We start from the raw sequence: 23,505 nt of genomic DNA, 5'->3' as shown, positions 1-23,505 counted from the left end.
AGTTGGCTGAGAGGTGGCTTAGTCCATGGCTTGGGGATGCCCGGGCTATTGTATTAGAGGTGATCAGGGAGCAGTTTCTGCAATCCGCTCCCAAGAATTTGAGGGGCTGGGTGCAGAAACAGGGCTGCAAAACCTTAGCCCAGACCTTAGAGGTAGCAGAAGCCTATTTGGACGCCCAAGGCGCCTATGAGGAGGGAAAGACAACCACCCTACCAGGCCTGGGAAAAGCTAAGGACAGCCGAGGTCAGGACCCACCTAGGAAAACTACAGGGTACCCTAGGGCGAAGGAGCCTGTCCCTGAGAAAACCCAGAGGTGCTATCGTTGTGGGAAAATAGGGCATACCCAGAAGTTCTGCAACCCTAAAAGAGAGCTGATGGTAACGCTAGGAACACATACCCAGGTTCCGGAGGCTTATAGAGCTACAGTCTCAGTTGCCGGGAGAATGGTGGAGGCTCTGGTAGACACAGGAGCGGATCAATCCATGATGTCTACCCCATGTTATAGGAAATTGTTTCCCTCTGAAGCCGAGCATAAGGGGGAAGAATCTGTGGTTATTAAGTGCGTACATGGAGACAGGGTAAGGTATCCTCTCCGTACCACGACCATATTGAATAAGGATAAGGTAGACAGGGTCAAGATAGCCATAGTACCCGGCGCACCCTACGACCTCATATTGGGTCGGGATTGGAAGGGTTTAGAGGGGTATCTCAAACCTAAACAAAGCCTAGTGAACACTCGATCCCAGGGACCCCTTTCTTCAGCCGGAGAGGAGGAACTGGGGAATATATTTCCCTTTAGGGGGGAGGTAATAGGGGAGGCAACCCAAAGGCCGAACCGAAGCTCTAGGGCACAGAACCGCAGACAGAGGCAGCAACGGAGCCAGGCTATGAAACAGGTTAGCACAGGCAAGGATATTCCCTGGTTACCCAAGGAGGTGACACAGGCATTTCCTACTTTCGCCGCCGAGCAGAAAGCGGATGCCTCTCTGGCAGAGTTCTGGAAACAAGCTTCCCAAACCCCTAGGTCCCCAGTGGGCTTTAAGGTAAAACAAGGGTTATTGTATAAACTCACATTGGGGAAGGACTCTAACTGCAACACGGAACAGCTAGTAATTCCTCAAGGGTTCCGGAGGATAATAGTGGAAACAGCACACGATCATCCGCTTTCTGGGCACAAAGGAACGGAGTCCACGGAAACTCAGGTCTCCCAAAGATTTTTTTGGCCAGGCCTCGGTCAGGATGTAGCAAGTTTTTGCAAATCTTGTCCCACCTGTCAAAAGCTCTCATTGAATAGACCAGCTAAGGCCCCGTTAATACCTATACCCAGAATAGGAGAACCCTGGGCCCGGGTGGCTATGGATATTGTGGGTCCATTGGAGAGGACTCCAAGGGGATACAGCTACATTTTGGTGATAATGGACGTGGCCACTCGGTATCCCTGGGCCTTCCCGTTACGGAAAACAACGTCCTCAATACTTATGAGGGAGTTGATGAACCTCTTTTGTATGATGGGGTTCCCCCGGGAGGTCTTAACGGACCAAGGGAGCAATTTCCTGTCAAAAGAGATGGAGAAATTTTGGCAAGGGTTCGGGATCCGCCACCTTAGAACGGCTGCTTATCATCCCCAGGCTAACGGGATGGTGGAAAGGTTCAATCAGACATTAAAGCAAATGATTAAAAAGGTGGTGGGCTCCGAAAAGCGAGATTGGGATCTTTTTCTGCCCTTAGTTTTGTTTGCCGCGCGTGAGAGAGTGCAAGATTCCTTAGGGGTAAGCCCTTTTGAGATGATGTTTGGGAGAGTCCCTAGGGGAATATTGGATGTGGTTAAGGATCAGTGGGGCTCCCAAGGAAGCGAGGATATGAATGTAGTGTCCTACTTAGCCCAGCTAAGGAAAAAATTAGAACAGGTGGCCCAGGTGGGCAAACATAATTTGGAGTGGAGTCAAGAAAAACAAAGAAAGTATTACGATAAGGGGACTCGGGTTCGTCACTTGAACATAGGGGATAAGGTCCTGGTTCTGATACCCACAGACCCTCATAAATTCCTAGCAGAATGGAAGGGACCCTCCACGGTGATAGAGAGAGTGAATGAAGTGGACTATAAGGTCAGGGATGAGGCAAACCGCGTTCAGACTTTCCACATAAATCTCTTAAAGCCCTGGAGGGATAGGGAAATATTAACCATGATGGCGGAGCAGAAACCCGACGACGACCTGGGCCCACAAATAGCGGACATGGACCAGAATGAAGGGGTCAATATTGGGACTGAATTGTCCACCAGTCAGGCCAGACAGTTGGAGGCTTTGGTGCAGGCTTTTGGGGATGTATTCTCGCCAATCCCGGGGCGGACTGAAGTGGTCACTCATGAGATAATCACCACACCAGGGAAGGTCATCCGGGTGAAGCCTTATAGACTCACAGAGGGAAAGAAAGAACTGGTTCACAAGCTGGTGGAGGAGATGCTAACACTGGGGGTGATCGAACCATCCCAAAGTCCTTGGAGCAGCCCGATTGTTATTGTTCCAAAGGCTGATGGCACCCCCAGGTTTTGCATCGACTTCCGTCAGTTAAACGAGGTCTCGCAATTTGATGCCTTCCCCATGCCCCGGGTGGATGACCTCTTGGATCGGTTGGGTCAGGCCCAATTTCTCTCCACGTTAGACCTAACGAAAGGGTATTGGCAAATCCCGCTATCCCCATCGGCCAGACCAAAGACAGCCTTTAGTACACCCCACGGGCTGTACCAATTCAGGCGCATGCCCTTCGGCCTTCATGGGGCAGCCGCAACTTGCCAAAGAGGAATCACGGAGGTCCTAAGGGGGCATCATAGTTACGCAGAGGCGTACCTTGACGACATTGTGATTTTCTCTAAGGATTGGGCCCAACATCTGGTGCATGTGCAAGCGATACTGGAGGCCCTAAGAAAGGCAGGGTTTACAATCAACCCAAAAAAATGCTATCTGGGGCAAAAGGAGGTAAAATACCTAGGGTACGTGGTAGGCCGAGGGCAAATTAAGCCTTTAGTGGACAAGGTACACTGCATAAAGGAATACCCCATCCCTAGCTCCAAAAAACAGTTGAGGGGGTTTTTGGGTCTCCTCGGGTACTACCGCAGGTTTATTCCAGCATTCTCTACCAAGGCCGCAGTCCTCACGGACATGCTAAAAAAAAATAGTCCGGACACCTTACGTTGGAAGGAGGAGGGAAGGCAGGCCTTAACCGAGTTAAAGGAAGCTTTGTGCACTAACCCGGTGCTCATAGCAATTGACTTTAAGCGACCGTTAATTTTACAAACCGATGCGTCGGGAACAGGGTTGGGGGCGATATTAAGCCAAGAGGTTCAAGGGGTAGAACATCCAGTCCTCTTCCTCAGCCGCAAGTTACATCCTAACGAAAGGAGTTATGCCACGGTGGAGTTGGAATGTCTGGCAGCCAAATGGGCTATGCAAACCCTTGAACACTACTTGCAGGAAAGAGAATTTACCTTAGTGACCGACCACGCAGCCCTGAAGTGGCTGAACACTATGCGAAATAACAACGCAAGGCTAACACGATGGTACTTGGCACTGCAAACGTTTAGGTTCAAGGTTTTGCATCGCCCTGGCAAGTTAAGTGTGAATGTGGACACTCTGTCTCGTATGCAAGAGGATAGTGAGTTGCCCCGGGAAAATAGGGACAATCACTCCTTAAGGGTGAGGGTATGTCACAATCCGTCCCCAGTGGCTCCGCTCATTCCAGAGCTGCCGGTGGCTAAACCTTATACAGCCATTCAGCGAGCTAACCACGGGGATAGGATTGTGACTAGTCCCAGGAAAAAAGGTACATTTCCCTTTAACTGGAAGCAGGCTGAACTGCAGGGAGTAGAGGAAGGAGAGCAGAACAGCTCAGAAGAGCCTGAGAGGGACCTCCCTCCTCCTGTTCACTCCCAGCTGAGGCCCATGGTGAGAAATGTAAAACAAGCTAAGCAATCAAGGCAGGTAACTCCTCCCCCTCAGAGAGCAGGGTGTGTTCGTTTGAACAATATAGAGGCTGCTCTGAGGAGAGGAAAGTTAGTTGGCCCTGAGCCAGCTCGGGGAAGGGTCTCTCCTGACTATATTCCTGACTGTGAGGATGTGACCATGATGGAAACTGACACTGACCTTGTTGCCAACCAGCCAGCCCCACCTGAACCCATGGAATGGGTAGAGAGCCTTGGACTGCCTGAAGATACGCTCATGCAATAAAGATAAGTGGCAGGTCTGAAGGTTTGGAGCCGTTCTCTGTTTATTAGAACCCTGTTGTGCAGTTGTGCTGGGTGTGAGAAAGTGCAGGGACTTGTGCTGAGGAAAAAAAAAACGTTTTTTTTATTGTTGTTTTGTAACTCAAGTGGCCTGAATTGGGGATGCATTTCTGTGACTGTGAGGGAAGTAAATGTCATAACTTTTGGGGAGAATTCACTTAAGATCCAGGTCGGGATAGTGGGGCCATTATTGGCATTCTGATACTTCAGAAAAGTAATAAGTGAATTCCTTTACTCCCCTCCCCCACCAACAGTTTCTCTGTTGGATTCAGCCCAGCTTTAAACTTGCTGAGCTTAGAGGCCCAGAACTTGAGTGAGAGTGTGTAAGGTTGCTTTATCTTCCCTAAGGTAAAGACAAGCCCACTACAGTTCTGTTTGCTATTTTTGGATGTAAATGATACTTACCTTAATTGCCTGATTGAAGGTAGCAGTGGCAACCCATTCCAGTGGGTCCACTCCAGACTTTATTTTTGGTTATCTGTGTGCAGCATTCTATTTGGACTTTGGGGTTTTTATGAATGCTTAAGGGAGACGTTGCTCCCAACTTCGGTTCAAGGAATAAAGGAACTTTGAACAAGTGAACTGATTTGTTTATTTTTGCTATTTTGCTTCCTGACAAGAAAAGATATTCCAGCAGGACTTCCTTCCTTCATCGGAAGCACGTCGGAGTTGCGCTCGGGTGAGCAGAGGCCGGGTTACGGCAAATACAGGTACCGGCTTCTGTCACAACTTATGGGGAATTTAGGAGACATCTAAAAACATATCTGTTTTTGAAGGAGGCAGCTAATTCATAAAAATTTTATTATGCACTCTTTTGATCATTTTAGTGTCTCTAATTATTGGCTTTGAACTTTTTTAGTTCTGTCCAACTTCTTTTATTGTTTTTGTTTTTTTAACTATTGTAAACCGCATAGAACTTTACGGCCTTGTGGTATATAAACTGATTATCATTATTATTAGAATATGTCTGGGCGCCCTGACGGATTTTCAAACCCCGGCACTTTGTCTGAGTTTTGAAAAGCGTCCACCTCGGGAGGGCATCTGCACACGCATGGATGCAATGTGGTGATGTCATGCGTAGGGCCGTGATATCATTGCGTGGCATCCGTGCATGCAAAGATGCCCTTCTGACATTGTCCCGAGAATGAGAACAGGTTGAGGGGGGGCGGGGCTATGGGTCCAGATTCTATGGGTAAATCTGGTAACTCTAGCCTAAAATGGACTTAAGTGCTGGTATTTAGGCCAAGAAATCCCTGACATAAATAGGGGGCATCTAATGTTCAGATGTCTACTGGTGCCTAAGTTCACTTTAGGCACTGCTGGGCGCGATTTTATAAACAGCATCTAACTGAAGATTGACAGGTGTATCATTTATAGACTTGGGGGCCTTTGTTCTGGGCTGAATATGAACCCCTCATGAATGATTAGCAATTCAGATTTGTTGAAATATTGTTATAGTGAGGTTCTCCAAATTAGGATCACCAGATTTTACGTTAGTAAAATCCAGACCCCTAGACCCTCCCCCCCCAAGGCCCGCAAGCGTGGATGCCCCCTCCCAACGCAATTTCTTTTCAAAACCCAGACAAAGTGCCAGGTTTTAAAAAGCCGTCCAGCCCCCTGGACATGTCCTCAAAAGGAGGACATCTCTGTGGAAATCTGGATGTCTGGTAACCCTACTCTAAAGGAATGCTGAATGCAGATGACAATGAGGTATTGTTGACTGAAAACTAATGGTTTGTTTCTTTAATTTTCTTAAAGGAAATACATAAGAATCCCCAGTTATTGGTAGATGGTGCTAGCAGGTATGATATCATGCAAGGTGCGCTAGGTAAGATATATTCATTTCCTTAAAAAAGAAAATACAGATTGGTGAATCAATTAATTGATTTTCACCTTTGGCCTCTGGAAAAGTCTTGTATTAAGGTCTGTACAGCAATGCCAAAAGTTGGTACAGGCCATTCTTTCTATCCTTGTACAGTATAATCTCGTTATAATAGACTTCAAGGGACCTGGAAAAATGGTCTATGATATCCAGAGTCCGTTATATCCAGAGTTGCATTTTTTTAAGAACTTTATTTAGGGCAACTTGAAACAACGTAAATCGATGAACAACAGTCACTGCACAAGCATATCGGCGACATCAAGAACAAAACTCAGCAAAACATTGGTATGGCATAAAATGATTGCAAACCAGAACACTGTACACTTCTCTTGCCGTATTCGCGGTTTCAGCAATCGCGGATTTGATTATTCACGGTTTTTAGCTTGCTGGCCCTCCCCCCCCCAAATTACATCAGCTTACATAGAGAAATCCTCGATACCAAGTGTTTACAGAGAAAATCGCTGATTTCCCAACACTTTCTTCACCTTGTTTTGACTCTCCTTCAGGAACAGGCCAGGTCTCCCACCATGTTATTCACATTTCACCATATTCACGATGGTTTTTAATAGAAAACAGCAAATAACATATGAAAAAGTTATTTGCGGTTTTTCTGTATTTGCGGTTCTGTTAATCCCCTATCATAGCAAATACGGAGGGAGAAGTGTACTGGAAAGAAAAATACTCTGTCATTTTTTTCTGGGTTGCATTTTGATACTATATCACCAGCATGCCACATGCCTTGTGGGCGGAACCTGCATGTCCATTATAGCTGAATAAAACTACAGGTAAAAGTGGCTCTGAGGACCAAATTGGTTGTCCACTATATCTGAAAGTGCAATGATTTTCTGTATGTTTATAATGGCCCTCCCCTGTATGTTTATAATGGCCAGGACCAGCGGACCTCGTCCGCTGTAGGTGAGGTTCCGTTATAAGCCAGTCTGTTATAACGAAATTATACTGTAAAAACATAACAGTCACAAATTGTACAGTTGCAAGTCAGGTTCATCAGCCACACATGTATTCAGAGTTCTTATGTAGACATTACAAGCGTGTAACATAGGACCTGGCTTACAAACAGCAGGCATATCAAATAATAAACTTAGAGGCCCTTTTACTAAAGCTTTAGTGAGCACTACTACTATTGCTTTCATTGTATGCTAATAGATCTCATGCATATTCATTGGGGAAATCCTAAAAACCTGCCTGGATTGCAGCCCTCGAAGAGGGTCTTTGACATCCCTGCTGTAGACATTTATCAGGGGCATCAAAACACTTTTATTATTGGAAAGGTCAAACAAATTAATTGTATATTTGTCTTTATAAAATAGGTTTGATATAAATGTCTTTAAAGGCGCTTTCTTAGTGGAACCTGTTGCCACTGGAAGCGAGACAAGCACCCAATGTTTTGCAATTCAGGAAAATGTTGAAAACTGTGCTATTTGAGCGTTTCTATGCTTGATAGGTGGAGAGTTATATTTTATTATATATGATTTTTGTTAGATGGGGCCATTTTGTTTTTGTTTTTATCTTTTATTACTTGCTGTTATTTTATTAGAGATTATTTAGGCTGTGGTTTTTTCTTTTTGTTATGTGTTTAAAGTATATTTTATTATGTATGTTTATTTGTGACCCACTTAGAATTGCTGGATATGTGGAATATAATTTTTTAAATAAATAAATATTTTATAAACATGCATTTACATCACTACTCTGTCCCTGCTCTGCCCAACCTATGCCCCCTGAGGCGGCCTACTTTCAGCATACAGTACATACAAGAGCATACTAGAGCTGCACTGGCTACCAGGGGAAGCAAGGATCCATTATAAATTCTTTTGCTTTGGAGACACTCCAGATTATATACCTCAACTTTTTAAATTCTCCAAAAAGTCAACTTGGAATTTAAGGCAAAACCATACCTTTTGTTTTCCTGATATTAAAAATATAAAATACACTAGGATTTTCAATTCAACCTGGGCTTATCAAGCAGCCAAAGTGTGAAAAACTCCACCTAGTAAAATCAATTAACAACTTAACTTTGAGTTTCAAAAAAGATCTAAAGACATATCCGTTTGAAGAATTTGCACTTAAAAAGATATAAAAGTTGTTTTGTGGAGACAAAACATCTCTTAGCCATTCGCGCCATAGAAACAGTTCCTGAGGAAGAATCGGGCTTAAGTAGATACTCTTTATACTTCATAATGCACAGAAGATTGGAGGTCCATTCTGGATTTGAAGTCTATATTTGAGTCCCTGCTGCTCCTCCGCTTTCGCATGGGGGCATATCTTCACATCCCTATCTTTTCAGCTCACAGGAGATATCTGAGATTTCATGTTCTCCAGCAACACTTCCAGTTTGTGGTACTCCCGTTCAGTATGGCCACGGCTCGGTGGTTGTAGCAGCTCACCTTGCCAGGATGGGTGTACGGGTGCATCCTTACTTGGACGATTGGCTGATCAGAGCTCCCTCTCTAGAGGACAGTGAGTGAACAGTTCAACAAATAGTAAGCCTCTTACAGGACCTGGGCTGGATAGTCAACTTCTGCAAAAGTCAGCTACAGCCAACCCAGTGCTTGGAATATCTGGGAGTCTGCTTTGACAAGGCACAGTGCCATGTTTTTCTTCAGGAGTCATGCAAACAGAAGCTCAGGAAGCAGATTCTAAAGATCTTGGCTCTTACAAACCCCATGGCTTAGCATTATCTGCAGTTACTGGGCTCATTTGAGGTGGTGCCCTGGGCAAGGGCTATGCACCCTCTCCAGTACTTCCTTCTGTAAAGGTGGTCTCTGCAGCATCACTCCCTGCAAATACAGTTACCTTGGATGGTGAAGGTGAAGCACAGTCTGTGTTGGTGACTCCAAGGGGAGAACTTGGCGAAGGGTATGCCTTTCAGAATTGACTTGTAGGTGACCCCCCTATGACTGACAGCAGCCTCAGTGGCTGGGGGGGCTTCTGCTGTGGCCGCTTCTCCAGGGCAGGTAATCCCTATTGGAAAGCAGGTGGAACTGAAAGCTATTCAGTTGGCCTTGCTGTATTTAGCAAATTGGCTCTTAGTTACTCATGTGGCTAATTTATTGTTCACTGTTTGCTTATTAATTTTTTTTTTTTTTTTAAATCATTGTTCTATTTCCTAAGTTGCAAAGTAGAACAGGATATGTTTGTAGCAGAGGAAGTTCCCCGTGCCTCTTCTTTTCCTTCTTATTTTTCAGTGGAGTTTGATTGCTTTGGTACCAACTGAGGAGAAAGCTGTTCTCCACTGCAGAAGGGGGAGTTCAGGTTCTTAAAGTGATACCCATCTGCAGTTTTACAGGAAATGGGAATCAGCAGCCAAAGTACAGACTTCTGTGTATCTTAATAGAACTCAGATTATCAGGAAAAGAATCTAATCTGTCATTATGGTAAAGGTGAAATGTGTACCTGGGCCTTTTTATGTGAAGTTCACTGCAGTGCCCCCTAAGGTGCCTCACTGCTCTACTAGGATGTCTGTGTGGCCAGTCTGCTAAAAATGCTGGACCCTCCTATATCCCAATGGCTTGTTTTGTGCATTTTTCTTTTGGCTGTGTGTTTTTCAAAAATGGTTCAAAAAGATAGATGCGCTGAGGACAATCACATCTGAGAAATGACCATTTTTGATACAAAAAGATAGATGTTTTTATGTTTTGAAAAAGGTCATGTTCGCTACTGGATTTTGTGCGCCTTCTGCAAAACATCCAAACTTGTATTTGAGTGTCTTATCGAAAATGCTCCTCCATATTATATTGTACTCTAACAAAAATTAACTCAGTAATTCGCGGTATTTTCCGACCGCCACTTCCTTGTACTAAAGTCATGGTTACGCTATCTGCCAAAGCAGCTCCTGATTGGCGTAGCCTGACTTTAGTACCAGGAAGAGGCGGTCAGAAAATACCACAAATGATTTTCAGCACCCACCAGTGCCTCAGCTGCCCTCTCCTGCCTTTGATCAGCCCCTTAAACCGCATTTGCGGTTTTTCGAAATTCGCGGGAGTTCCTGGAACGGAATCCCCACAAATTTCGGGGGGGGGGGTACTGTACTTATTATATTCCACCAGTTAAATAGCAGGTTTTACCATGACCAGCAAGTTGACTAGAATGCATCAGTAATCCAGAGCTATTATCCCAGCTATGCTGTATTGTAATCTGTAACACTGTAGGAATGCTTGCAGACGTAATGCTTGACTGTTAGTTATTTATTTATTTTTTTTAAAGTCTTTTCACTGCTGCTGAGCTACAACGATCAGGGACATTTAAGAAGGAACTTTCTAATTGTGTATGACTTGCAGAGATCTGAGTTTATGGTCCTCAAACTGCTTATTCACAGAATTTTCAGCTAGGTGCTTAAAAATTTAGGTGCAGAGGATGATGGCAGGCACAAAACAGTAACAAGGTTTCATTTTGTCTTGTCCTTTTTGGAGGTGACTGCTGGGTTTTGGCTGCCTTGGGTGCTTTGACAGTAGACCGGCAGTTTCTGGCACACTTACTGCCAAATAATCAGGGATTCAAAATGCATTACTCTGGAATTTTCCATTTTCGGGTAAGTACCGGTAACCCCTGCAGTGTCATGAATGAGTGTTCTTGTGTTACAAATTACATGGTGTCTGGAAAAACCAGGAACCCTTACATAGTTTGTTTAGTCCAGTATTTATTAGGAAATGCCCTTAGCACACACTTTGTGCTGTTTGCCTTATTTTGCAGCAAAAATTTAATCACAACTTTATCTTCTTCACTAAACGTCATTGTCCAAAAATGGATCTTTTAATGGCCATTTCCTGAATGATGTCATTTTGAAAACAGGGATCATCCAGTTTTTACAGCATCATATGGTAATATCTGTCAATGAAAATAATAATTTTTAATTGTAACTTCCTGAGAATTTCAGCAGTCTATGCTGTCCGAATTCTCCATGCAGTGCACAGTTCATTCAATGTCAGCATTTCTATTGCTGGCCTCTGTAGTCCTGTCAGCCACTAGGAAGAGGCTGTCTGTATTTTGCTGCAGCAGTTTTCTCTAGACCCCTATCACTCAGTAGATAGATATCTTGGAGCCATTTCCTCTGGGTTCTTTCTGTGAACTTACTGTTTCCTGCACCTGCCAGGAAATCACATGTTCTGGCACTAGAAACTTCCAGAGAGGGAGCGAATTAAGGAAATAGTGGAGAAGTCTCTGGAAGCTTATGGAATAGTAGGAGGGTCTGAGGTAATAGGGAGAAGGAACTGGTGGCAGCAATATCTTCCTCCCTGCTGGCTGCCAAATTTGTTTTGGGTTCCATCTTCCACCTTTGACCCAGTGCTATGAGGGAGATCCTTCCAGCCCAGAAGTGGCATAGTAAGGGTAGGAGGTGCCCAGGGCAGTGGCGCCCCCTCCCCCCCGCATTCCCCCCCTCGCTCCTTCCTGTCCCCCATTCCACACTTGCGCTTTCTCCCCTCCATACCTCTAAATCTTTGCCGGCGTGAGTGGATTCTGCAAGTATGCTCCTCGCGCCAGCGTTGGATTTCCCTCTGACGTCACTTCCTGGCCCCGTGACCCGGAAGTGATTCAGAGGGGAACCAGGCTGGTGCCAATTCTTAAAAACTTAGGCACCTATTGTAGAATAATGCTTAGCGTCACCTAAGGTGGCACTCAGCGTCCTAACATTTAGGCACACCATATTTATGCCAGGGTTTTCTTTGCCTAAAATTAGGCACCAATATCGGAGTGTAATGGCACCTAATTCCAAAACATGCCTATGATCCGCCCCTAACCATGTCCATTTTTAGTGTAGGAATTTTGGACTAGGCACCTTCTTTTTATACAACCAAATTTTTTGAGGTAGATGCCTAACTTTCAATTATGTCCAAATAAAGCTGATTGTGAGGTGTTGCGTGCCAATCTTGGCACCGATCAGAGGCGTAATGAGGGTAGGAAGCGTAGTGAGGGTAGGAGGCGCCCGGGGTGCTGGCTCCTCCCCCACCCGCACCCTCCTCTATTCCCCCTGCTCCTTCTGTGCCACCCCCACTCCTTCCATACCCCCCAAGCTACACTTGCACCCTCCCTTCCCACCCCTGTACTACAAAAAAATCTTTACCCACAATGTTAAATTAAACCACAAAAAAGGGGTAAACATCCAACTCAAAATATATTAATAACCATTAATATCAATGGCAAACATGCTCTGTAAGTAATCAAAATCTAAATCAAAAGGAGGAAGCGGGCATCATAGTCGATCATGGATCACATCATAGGATCTCTTATGATGCAAAACCATTCCAGATCACCATCCTGCCAAGCAGGTTCTAATCATCTGACCAATTCCTCCAATCACCTATAGGTAAAAATAATGTATAATCTTAAATCAATCATAGTATCCTATTGTTTCAAACCGCACTATTTATCATTCAACCCAAAAGTAAAAACAACAATCATGAGAATATTACTTTTAAAGCAATGGCACTTATCTAAAAGGTCTCATAGGACTCTAACACTGACTGGATTTAAAATCTCCCTTGATTGATTTAGGATTATACATTATTTCACCTATAGGTGGTTGGTCAGATGATTAGAACCTGCTTGGCAGGATGTTGATCTGGAATGGCCTTGCATCATAAGAGATCCTATAATCTGATTCATGATCGACTATGATGCCTTCTTCCTCCTTTTGACTTAGATTTAGATTACTTAGAGAGCATGTTTGCCATTGATATTAATGGATATTGATATATTTTGAGTCAGATATTTGCCCCCCTTTAGATCTTCGCCAGCTTGAGCAGCTTCACCGGCCTGCTGTTCACGCTGGCATTGACTTTACCTCAGACGTCGCTTCCTGGCCCCACGACCCAGAAGTTATTTCAGAGTGAGCCAGGCAGTTGCGAGCAGCAGGACAGAGTAGTTGCTTGCAATGGTCAAAATTTTAAAAGATACGGGGGTAGGGAAGGGAGGGCGTGAGTGTGGCATGTGTAGAGGTGTCGGTGCCCCCACCAAGACAGTACCTCAGGTGGTCTTCCCCTCCTTATTACGCCACTGGCACCGATTAAGCCTACTGATCAATTAAGTTTGGTACCACTTTCGGCACCTAACTTTACATTACATTTGTGATTTCTATTCCGCCTGTGCCTTGCGGTTCTAAGCGGTAGGTGGACTTTATAAAATCATGACCTTCGCGCCTAACTTTGAGTGCGAGCATTTATACTGCTTGCTCTGGATCGGTAGCATGGAATTTTTATTTTATTTATTTAAAAAATTTCTATACCACCAGAAACATAGTGGTTTACAAAATTAACATACATAAAATATAAAACACAAATACAATAGACAATAAAGCAGTCTCAGATTAATAACTATTAAACCATGTCAGAAATAAGCATCAACAAATAACTTTGTCTTAAGTAATTTCTTAAAAGTCAAATGCTCAACACATACCGTATTTTTCACTTCATAAGACGCACCTGACCATAAGATGCATCCTAGATTTAGAGGAAAACAAGACAAAAACCCATTCTGAACCAAATTCTCCCTGCCAGGCTCTGCACCTTGTCCCCCCTCCCTGCCAGGCTCTGTACCCTGTCCTCCTTCTGGTAGTCTAGTGGTAGGCAGGGACAGGGCAGGCAGGCCTAGTGGCCTAGTGACAGGCAGGGCCCTGTACCCCGAGGCAAGCAGGTAGTCAAGGCCACCCAAAGTGAAAATCTTTCTTCTGTTCTTCACTATCCATGTGAACCATTTCCTTCCCTTCCATTAAGTATCACATCTCTGTATCTTTATTCCTCCCCTTTCCAGCATTATTCCATGTCCCTGTCCCTTTGCTCCCTCCTCTCTGAGCATTTCTTTCCTCTGTCTCTTTCCCTCCCATGTCAAGCTTTATTTCCATCCTCCTGTACTCCTCATCCCCATCCCCCACCCCAAGGGAGGCAGGTAGGGCACCCCACTCCCCGAGGCAAGCAGGCAGGCAGGGCCCCCTCCCATACCGCCTCTGAACTCTCCCCCATACCTTATTTTAGTTCCTCTGGTGCAGCTTGGTGGGCCTGTTCCTCCATGTTCCGCCTGCCGCGGGGGCTAAGGCGAACAAGAAGGGAGTCAGAGGAGCAGTGGTGGAGGCGGCTGAGGCATGGATGTGCCGCCTAGCACTGCCAAGGGGGAAGGGAGGGAGGAGAGCCTGAGGCCGGAACCAGCCGCTGCTGCTGTATCCACTCGCTCTCTTGTCAGGGCTGCACCACCATGCCGGGACTCTCAGTGGCTTCCGGTTCCGATGGCTGCTGCTCATGCCCGTCCTGCGGGGAAGCTGCTGCTTGTGTGGGAAGCAGAACTCGCTGTCTCCAGCTGCCTGTCTAGTGACAGTGCGGCGCGCAAGGCTGCCTGCCTGATCGACTGACGTGGCTGCCTCCTCTTCCATTTTCTAGCGGCAGAGCAGCGCACAAGGCTTCCTGCCTGGTCCTGTGCTGCTTTCATTCTCGCTGGAAGCGGTGCAGGTCCAGGCAGGTAGCCTTGTGTGCTGCTCTGTCGCTAGAGAAGGAAAGAGGAGGCAACTGCGTCAGCCGACCAGGCAGGCAGCTTTGTGCGCCGCTCTGCCACTAGAGAAGGGAAGAGGAGGCAAACGTGTCAGCCAACCAGGCAGGCAGCCTTGTGCGCCACTCTACCGCTAGAGAGACAGCCGCGTCCAGCGAGGGAGGGCAACAGAATTAAAATAAGATAACCGGGAGGGTGGGGGTGGTTTGGGTATTCACTCCATAAGATGCACCCTTACTTCTACCAATTTTGGGGGGGAAAAAGTGTGTCTTATGGAGCGAAAAATACGGTAATCTTATTTGTCCAGATAGCTTATTTCACAGGGACATGGTGCTACTCCTTTGGTTTTGACCAGGTACTAGGGACCTGGATTGGCCACCATTGGTCTGACCCAGTAAGGCTATTTTTATGTTCTTATGTCAAACCCAAAGGCTCAGAATGGTTTACATCAAATAATAAAAGAATACATAAATGATCATAAACAATAAAATACATTAGCAAAATACAGTTAAAAAAAATCAAAACCCCCAAAATAAATTCAACCTGCAAAACTAAATTAAAAACAGAAATACAATATAGCAAAATACAAAAGTTTAAGGAAAATCTTTAGCAAACAACCATGCTTTAAGTATCTTATGGAATCTTAAATAATTTCTGACTGAATTTCTGAGGGCAGAGAATTGAATCACTGACAAATCTTGATCAGACTCTAGGTGTAAGTTGAATTTACCTAGAAATAGCGGCCAAGGATAGGACTGTTATTTATGCTGTCTGTTTTGGCTGCTAAACTTAGCTGCTGAGCGCTGAAAACGGCCAGTTATCTCGCAATATAAACTGGTTAACTTTTATCCGCTGACTGTGAGTATTCAGCCGAGGTAACCGGGTATCTCATGCTGTAAATTTGCATTTAACAGGTTAAGTGCTATGTAATCGGCCAGCACTGTTTCTGGATGGTTAAATGGTGCTGAATGTCAGCTGGATTCTGTACAATTCTAGTTACCACATCTCAAAAAAGATACAATGGAATTTGAAAAGGTACAGAAAAGGTCAACCAGAATGAAAAAGAGAATGAAATGAGCAGGGCCGGTTTTAGACATGCTGGGGCCCAGGGCAGAAATTAAGGGGGGGGGGGTCCCCTCTCCTCTCTGTCCCATTCACCCGATATCCTTACATTACTAACCCCACCCCACCCCACTATCTTCACCTCACATTACTACCACACATACAACAACTTTAAATGACTTCTTTGCATACAAAACACAGACAGACCTTTACCAAATACAGAACAAGGAATCAAAATTAGAAACAGAAATTGAACTGGGAACACCAAGAAATTAAACTCAGTAAGTATTACAACACTGGAGAAATAAAAACAGATATGTACTTCTTTCTATACTGAACACACAGGGATTCCAGGTCCAGGTTCATCAAAAATTAGCCATCTCCCTTGCTGTGGCTAGTGGGAATCCCAAAATTCTGTCAGTTGAAGACCACCTCCTCCAGTCTGGTACTCATTAATCTCCAAGCTCTGCAGCTAGCGGCAGTGCCTCTGAGCTGCCACCCTCTGCAGAGCTGAAAAGTTCTGGCCGCTGAAGATATCTTCAGCCAGCAGGGCTTTAGGAAGCCCACTAACTTAGGTATTTATATTTTGCATTTGGGTAAGAGGCATGGGGCATGGCGGGAAGGAAATTTAGTGCCCGTCATTTTATTGGACTAATACATTTCTCAATTAGCTTTCAGAGATCAAAACCTCTTTCTTCAGGTCAGTAAAGTATACTGCTGTTACAGTATCTTGTCCTGACCTGAGAAAGGGGGATTTGGTCTCAGAAAGTTAGGCAAAAATGTATTAAAATTAGTCCAATAAAAGGATCACCTTATTTCCATTTTCTATTTATAAATGTTTATCAACAAAGCTACAATACTACTTTATTCTAAAGCAAATAAAAACATGAAATATAATTTTTTTCTACCTTTGATGTCTGGTCTCTGCTTTCCTCATCTTGTCATTTTCTTCATTCCATCCACTGTCTGTCCTTTCTCTGCCTTTTCCATATGGCAACTACTTTTTCTATGCCTCTTCCTGAAACTATCTGCCTCTCCCTTCCATCTCTCCTCCCCCCCACCCATAGTTCTGGCATCCATTTTCCCTACACTCCCCCCATGGTCTGGCATCTCTCTCTTCTTCCCTTCCATCTCTCCATCCCTCCTCCCTAGTGGTTTTTAGCATCTCTCTCCCTCTCCCTTTTCTTCCCCCCATGCGCTAGCATCTCTCTCTCCTCTCCTTTTCTTTTCTTCCCTAGTTTTCCTTCTCTGTCTAGATCAGGGGTAGGCAGTTCCAGTCCTCCTTCCCTGGTCTTCCTTCTCTGTCTAAATCAGAGATAGGCAGTTCTGGTCCTCAAGAGCCACAAGCACTTCAGGTTTTCAGGATGTCCACAATGAATATGTATGAGTTGGATTTGCATGCACTGCCTTCTTGAGATGCAAATCTATCTCATGCATATTTATTGTGGATATCCCGAAAACCTGACCTGCCTGTGGGTCTTAAGGACCGGAAATGCCTACCCCTGGTCTAGATTAAATTCTTTCTGACTATCCAGTCCTCAATTTCCCTCTTTTCGTTGTGTCTACCTACAGCTTGCCACCTCTTTCCCTCACCCCTTCCAGTATTTCACTAACTATCATCTTCCCCCAATCCAGCATGTGCCCCTTTTTTTCTTTATCCCCTCCTTTCATCCAATGCTCCCCTCTCTCTCCTCTCCATATTCATCTAGCATCTGCTCCCCTTTTTCAATTCTTCAACATACAGTAGCACACAGCTATTACATTTTCTTATTTATGATGCTTTCAATATTGGACCATATTTATTAGTAAGAATAATATATTACCAAATATGACACACTTACATATATTACATATTACATGACATTTAGAACCCCCCCCATACACACACACTCTCAAATACAAATCACCAGACTAAATCCATCCTAATATGATATAGTTCATGATAACCGCTGTCCAATAAATGAGTCTTTCAATTCTTCAACATACAGTAGCGCACAGCAAAAATGTTTTATAATTCTTCTTCCTGAGAAAGTAGATAATTCAGCTTCTCCAAAGTCCACTCCACTGTACCTGTTTACAGCCTCAGCTGACTGTTTACCATCTAGCAACAGTTACACTTCTTCTTCCTGAGAAAGTAGATAATTCAGCTTCTCCAAAGTCCACTCCACTGTACCTGTTTACAGCCTCAGCTGACTGTTTACCATCTAGCAACAGTTACACTGGAGTGGACTTTGGAGAAGCTGAATCATCTACTTTCTAAGGAAGAAGAATTATAAAACATTTTTGCTGTGCGCTACTGTATGTTGAAGAATTGAAAGACTCATTTATTGGACAGCGGTTATCATGAACTATATCATATTAGGATGGATTTAGTCTGGTGATTTGTATTTGAGAGTGTGTGTGTATGGGGGGTTCTAAATGTCATGTAATATGTGATATATGTAAGTGTGTCATATTTGGTAATTTATTATTCTTATTAATAAATATGGTCCAATATTGAAAGCATCATAAATAAGAAAATGTAATAGCTTCTTTATCATATGGATAATGAATATGTATGAGGCAGATTTGCATATAATAGAGGTGTCAGGCATGCAAATCTGCTTCATGTATATTCATTAGGGATATTTTGAAATCCCGACTAGCTGGGGTTCTTCCAGGACAGATTTAAGAATCACTGGCCTAGATGGACCATTGGTCTGACCCAATATGGCTGTTCTCATTTTCTAATCTAGGCACTCACATTTATGTGCATGTCACGTGTAGAATTATTTAGAATCCTAGTTTTACATGCATAAATGCTAACTTGGTACCTAATTCTAATCTGCAAATAGATGCTTAATTATATAGTGCATATATGAACAGGAACCAAATATGGGTGAGACATAGGCAGGGCTCTTAAGAGGACAAGCCCAGGCATCCGGATGGCTTTTCAAAACCCGGTATTTTGTCTGGGCTTTGAAAAGCTTCCAGCTCAGGACCGCATCGGGAGAGCGTCTGCGCATGTGTGGAGGCAATATGGTGATGTCAGGCACATGCATGCATGCATGCATGTAATATCATCGTGTCACACCTGCGCATATGCAGATGCCCTCTTGATGCGGGTCCGAGCACGAGAACAGGTTCAGGTTCGAGGGGCGTGGGGCTGGGGTGAAATGTGGTGGGGCTGGGTGGAACTGAGAGGACCTGGGGGGCGTGGCCATGGGTCTGGATTTTACAAATGTAAAATCTGTTAATCCCAGGCAGGGCTCCCATTTATGCGTATAACTTTGTAGTCCTGTTGCATTTAGGTGCTCATATTACAGCAGCTCTACGGTTGGCATAGGCACAAGTACCTCAGTGCTAGATGTGCTGATACCCAGCTACACTGCTATTTTATGATAGAAACTAGGCACCTAGGTTCCTTTATAAAATAGACTCCTACTTCCACATACCATCCAGGTGCCTAAAAGCAACAAGGCGAGTGTCTATTTTATCATAGCATTTGGGCACTGTAGACTAGGTGCACTTACATATGTATCTGTCACAATTATGCACATACAGGCAGTAGTATAGCAAGGGGTGGGGGTGGGGTGCGGACCGCCCCGGATGCCGTCTTGGAAGGGACGCTAGCACCTCTCCTTCTTTCCACCCATCTCTTCAAATGATCACCAGCAGCGAACAACATCTCTTACTTGCTGCTTGTACTGGCCTCAGCTCAGTGGTGTAGTAAGGGGGGAGGCAGTCCACCCTGGGCACCCCATACCTCTAGTTGTTCATCGCCACGAGCAACAAGAATTTCAACGTGCTCCTTGCGACCTTGTAGTGTCTCCTGCTGACATCACTTCTGGTTGCCGCACATACAGTGGCGTACCAAGAGAGGGGGGTGGGAGGTCTGCCCCGGGTGCACTGCTTGGGGGGTGCACAGGCGGCCAGGACCGGGTCCTCATGCCCTTCCTATCCCCCTGCCTGTGCCTGCAATCTTACCTCCTCCCGCCGACAAGAAGTCTTTCCAATGTCAATTCTGACGTAGGAGAAGATGTTCTGGGCCAGCCAGGCAGTGATTGGCTGACCCGGAACATCCTCTCCGATATCAGAATTGATGTCGGAAAGACTTCTTGTCGGCGGGGGGAGGTAAGATTGCAGGCGCTGACTGGGGGAAAGGAAGGGGAGAGGTGCTTTTTTTCTTTTTTTTCCGCGGCAGGGAGGGCAGGATGTAGGCAGGCAAGCTGGCTGGCTTTAGCGCAGCAGGGAGGGAGGGAGATAGGTAGGCAGACAGGCAGGCTGGCTTTGGGAGTGGACAAAATCTAGAAGGCAGTGGGGGGGGACATAAGGAGGCACTGGGGGCACTAAGGACACGGGAAGGAGGCACTGGGGGCACCATGGACACAGGAAGGAGGCACTGGGGGCACTAAGGACACAGGAAGGAGGCACTGGGAGCACCATGGTCACGGGAAAGAGGCACTGGGGGCACTAAGGACAAGGGAAGGAAGGAGGGAGGGAATACAAAGGGACAATTGTTGGGCCTGAGTGCAGAAAGAAAGAAAGGACACAGTTAATTAATAGATGTCCCCTTTTGATGAAAAAAATAAATGGTCACGTTACCTCTGACTTACTTTCTCAGCAGCAGAGTTGGCAGCCGCGCTGAGGTACAGGAAGGTCCCATGATGACTTGTCTGCCGGCTCTGCTCTGGAAGAAGTAAGTTACGTCGGAGGGGGTGGACCCGGCAGACGCAGTCATTGTGGGACTTTGCCACAACTCCCTGTGTCTGCCGGAGCAGGATTGCTGGAATGGAAGAGTGGTGGAGGGAAAGAAAGGGGGCAGGGTGGTATGGAAGGGTGGTGCTGATAGAATTGATGTACAGAGAAAGGGGAGAGACATAAGGGGGAAAGGGCAGATTGGAGAGATGGTAGTGGGGAGCCTATGCTGGATGAAAGTACAGATTGGAGAGATAAGGGAGCAAATGCAGGAAGGAAATGGGAGGAGAGAAAGAGGGGAACAGACGCTGGATGGAAGTGGACAGAAAGAGGAGAGGGTACTAGATGGAAGGGTTGGAGAAAGAGGGTACATGATGGAAGGAGGGGATAAATAAAAGGAGGGCACATGATGAGGAGAAAAGGATTGAGTTAGGGAAACACTGGAGGGGTGAGGGAAAGAGGTGGCAAGCTTTAGGTAGACAGTAAAAAAGGACATTGATGAGAGAGTAGTAAGAACGTAATCTAGACAGATGCAGAAAATAAATTGAAAAGGAAAATGAGGGATAAAAGGGAAAGGGATTGCAGAGGAAAGGTGTGGGAGAGGGAAGGAGAGGAGAGAAATGCCAGACCAATGGGGGTGAAAGGAGAAATGGAAGGGGGAGGCATACAATTTCTGGAAGGGACATAGAAGGAGAGAAGATGCGATATAGGATAAGAGAGATGGCAGACAGTGGATGGAAGGAAGAGAGTTACAAGAAGATGAGGAAAGTAGAAACCACAGAAGAGAAAGGTAGAAAAACATTTTCTATTTATTTATTGCTTTAGTAGACATGTGTCACTGTTTCTGTGGTGCACTGTATGCAGAGTCCAGCTTCTTACTAGTTCAATTTAACCTTTGTCTATGTATTTCTATTTTATTCCCCCTTTTACAAAACTGTGGAGCGTTTTTTAGTGCCAGCCGTGGTGGTAGCAGCTCTGATGCTCAGAATTCTATGAGCGTTAGAGCTGTTACCACTGTGACTAAAATCCACACTATAGTTTTGTAAAAGAGGGAAGGGTTAGTTTGTGATTACATATTCCATACTAGGCGAAGATGTTTTCTGTGTTCTGTGTGTTCGAAAGACATGGTTTTTTGTATGGCTTGACTGCAGGATTGATCTGTACTAGTCTGGCTTGTTTAGTTTTACAATGGGTGTATTGATGTTGTACTGCCCACTGCAGTATGTAAGATGCTGCCTTTTCCTAGGTACTCATGTGTGACATGTAGCTTGTTACTAAAAATCATGTTTTTCGTACAGATGGGGGGGGTGTCACAAAATGATGGGCCCGGGTGTCACATATGCTAGGTACGCCACTGTGCACATAGGAAGTGAAGAGGGAAGGGGGGCACATTTGCGGCAGGGGGGATTGGAGAAGAAGCAGGGGGAGTGTGGAGATGAGGGTGCGGGAGGGGCACCACCGCCCTGGACACAGCTCACCCTCACTACGCCATTGCTTTAGCTCTCCCTCTGACATCAGTTCCTGTTTCACACAAAGAAGCTATTTTAAAAATACTTGCATACTACCAATAAGTGGCACTTGACTACCTCTTCAGTGGGGGCTGGAAGGAGTGTGTCTAATTGTGAAATTCATGAGGGTCAGGAGTGGATTGGGTGATGCTTGTGATGGATGTGCAGGCTATCATTAGGGGAGTTGGGGTGGTTTGCCATGAGCTGTTTCTTTTTGTGGAGGAGGGGGTGCAGTAGTTACAGCCACGTCAACAAAATGGCACTGAAGCAACAATTTATAAAATGCAACAAGTTGAAAATATATCAAAATAAAATGAAAGCACCCTACAAATAACGCAAGGAACGTAAAGCATTTTTTCCCCCTGACTACACATCCCTTTTAAATTCTGAACAGTTGTGTTTCTCTTTTCAGTTTTGGCAGTTTGGAGAGTGGGTGGACGTGGTGATAGATGACAGGCTGCCATTTCTGCATGGGAAGTACTTGTGTGTCCAGCCCCGCAGCAGCAATGAGTTTTGGCCATCCCTGCTGGAGAAAGCCTATGCCAAGTAAATGTGCCAGGTTTCTGTCCTCTCTGAGTGGAACCCTCCTAGCCGGTGGCAAGTCAAATGCGCGCAAGACAAAAGCGTGCGGGCAATTGCGCGAAGACAACCGAGTGCAACCACAATTGCGCGCAAGCGTGTTTATGATTTGCCCTTTGCTCTTGTTATCTGACACGTTTCTATTTAGATTGGAAACAATCTAAGGAAATTAAAAACAACAACAACAGTAAGGCAGTATATCACAAACTGTGCCGTGATGAGATTCCGGGTGTGCCACAAGCCACTGGCGAGGAGGAGAGGCGCAGTTGCTGGCTGGCTGCTTACAGGATGTCCCGGTCGTCAGTCAGCTTGCACTAGCGCTTTTCCTCCTTCAGCACCCCCTCCCACCGGCTTAGTGATACCAGGCTCAGGGCCACTTCTGGAGGGCCTCCACACATATGCGGACGTCGACATGATGATGTCACGCATACATGTGACATCATCACGTTGACGCCCGCACGTGTCTGGATGCCCTTCAGCTGCGGCCCCGAGTTTAGTGTGCTGCGACTAAGCTGAGCAGGTGTCCTCCAGCTGCATTGCTACCACTAGGGGGTGGAATATTTTCAGTCGCTAAGGACAGGTATGTTCCCTGGAGTCCTGCAGAACTTGCCTGTCCCTCACAATTGAAAAATGTGACAGTAAAACAGCACCCTCTATTGGTGAGACTGTGGGTGGAGGACTCCTGCTCAGCTTAGAGGGAACAGTGGCTGCGAGTACAAAACGTTTGCGGGACACAGCAGATGAATACTTGATGAGATTACATTATGGCGGTCCTTTTCCAACCCAGACCTTGGGATATACCCAACCAGTCAGGATTTAAGGATATCCACAATGAATACCCCTGAGATAAATTTACACGCGCTGTGTCCATTATATGAAAATCTCTCTCGTCCGTTTGCATTGGATATTCAGAAAACCTGACTGTCTCACTTGTGTTGAGAACCCCTGCATGATGGAGATGCCCTTCAATTGCCTTAAGGGATCTGGGCATGCCCAGTTTTCTCTGAGGTCTTTTGTAAGTGACATTG

At 45.4% G+C, this 23,505-nt stretch overlaps 1 protein-coding gene across 2 annotated transcripts in view; it reads left to right on the top strand.

Annotated features, from left to right (window-relative positions):
- The first annotated feature begins 4,287 nt into the window (after nucleotides 1–4,287).
- LOC117357971 (calpain-1 catalytic subunit-like) overlaps nucleotides 4,288–23,505 on the top strand; it is a 114,656-nt gene continuing 95,438 nt past the window's right edge. The window contains exons 1-4 of one of the 2 annotated variants that reach the window (XM_033939269.1): nucleotides 4,288–4,989; nucleotides 6,038–6,081; nucleotides 10,592–10,710; nucleotides 22,311–22,444. In XM_033939269.1, coding sequence (XP_033795160.1) covers nucleotides 6,069–6,081; nucleotides 10,592–10,710; nucleotides 22,311–22,444 — 266 coding nt within the window. In that variant the 5' untranslated portion in view covers nucleotides 4,288–4,989; nucleotides 6,038–6,068. Of the gene's footprint in view, nucleotides 4,990–6,037; nucleotides 6,108–10,591; nucleotides 10,711–22,310; nucleotides 22,445–23,505 lie in introns of both variants that reach the window. The other variant, XM_033939268.1, reaches the window with a different exon arrangement.

Source organism: Geotrypetes seraphini, chromosome 3 (genome assembly GCF_902459505.1).
Source record: "Geotrypetes seraphini chromosome 3, aGeoSer1.1, whole genome shotgun sequence".
Taxonomy (NCBI): Eukaryota; Metazoa; Chordata; class Amphibia; order Gymnophiona; family Dermophiidae; genus Geotrypetes; species Geotrypetes seraphini.
This window is presented reverse-complemented; position numbering and strand designations above follow the sequence as displayed.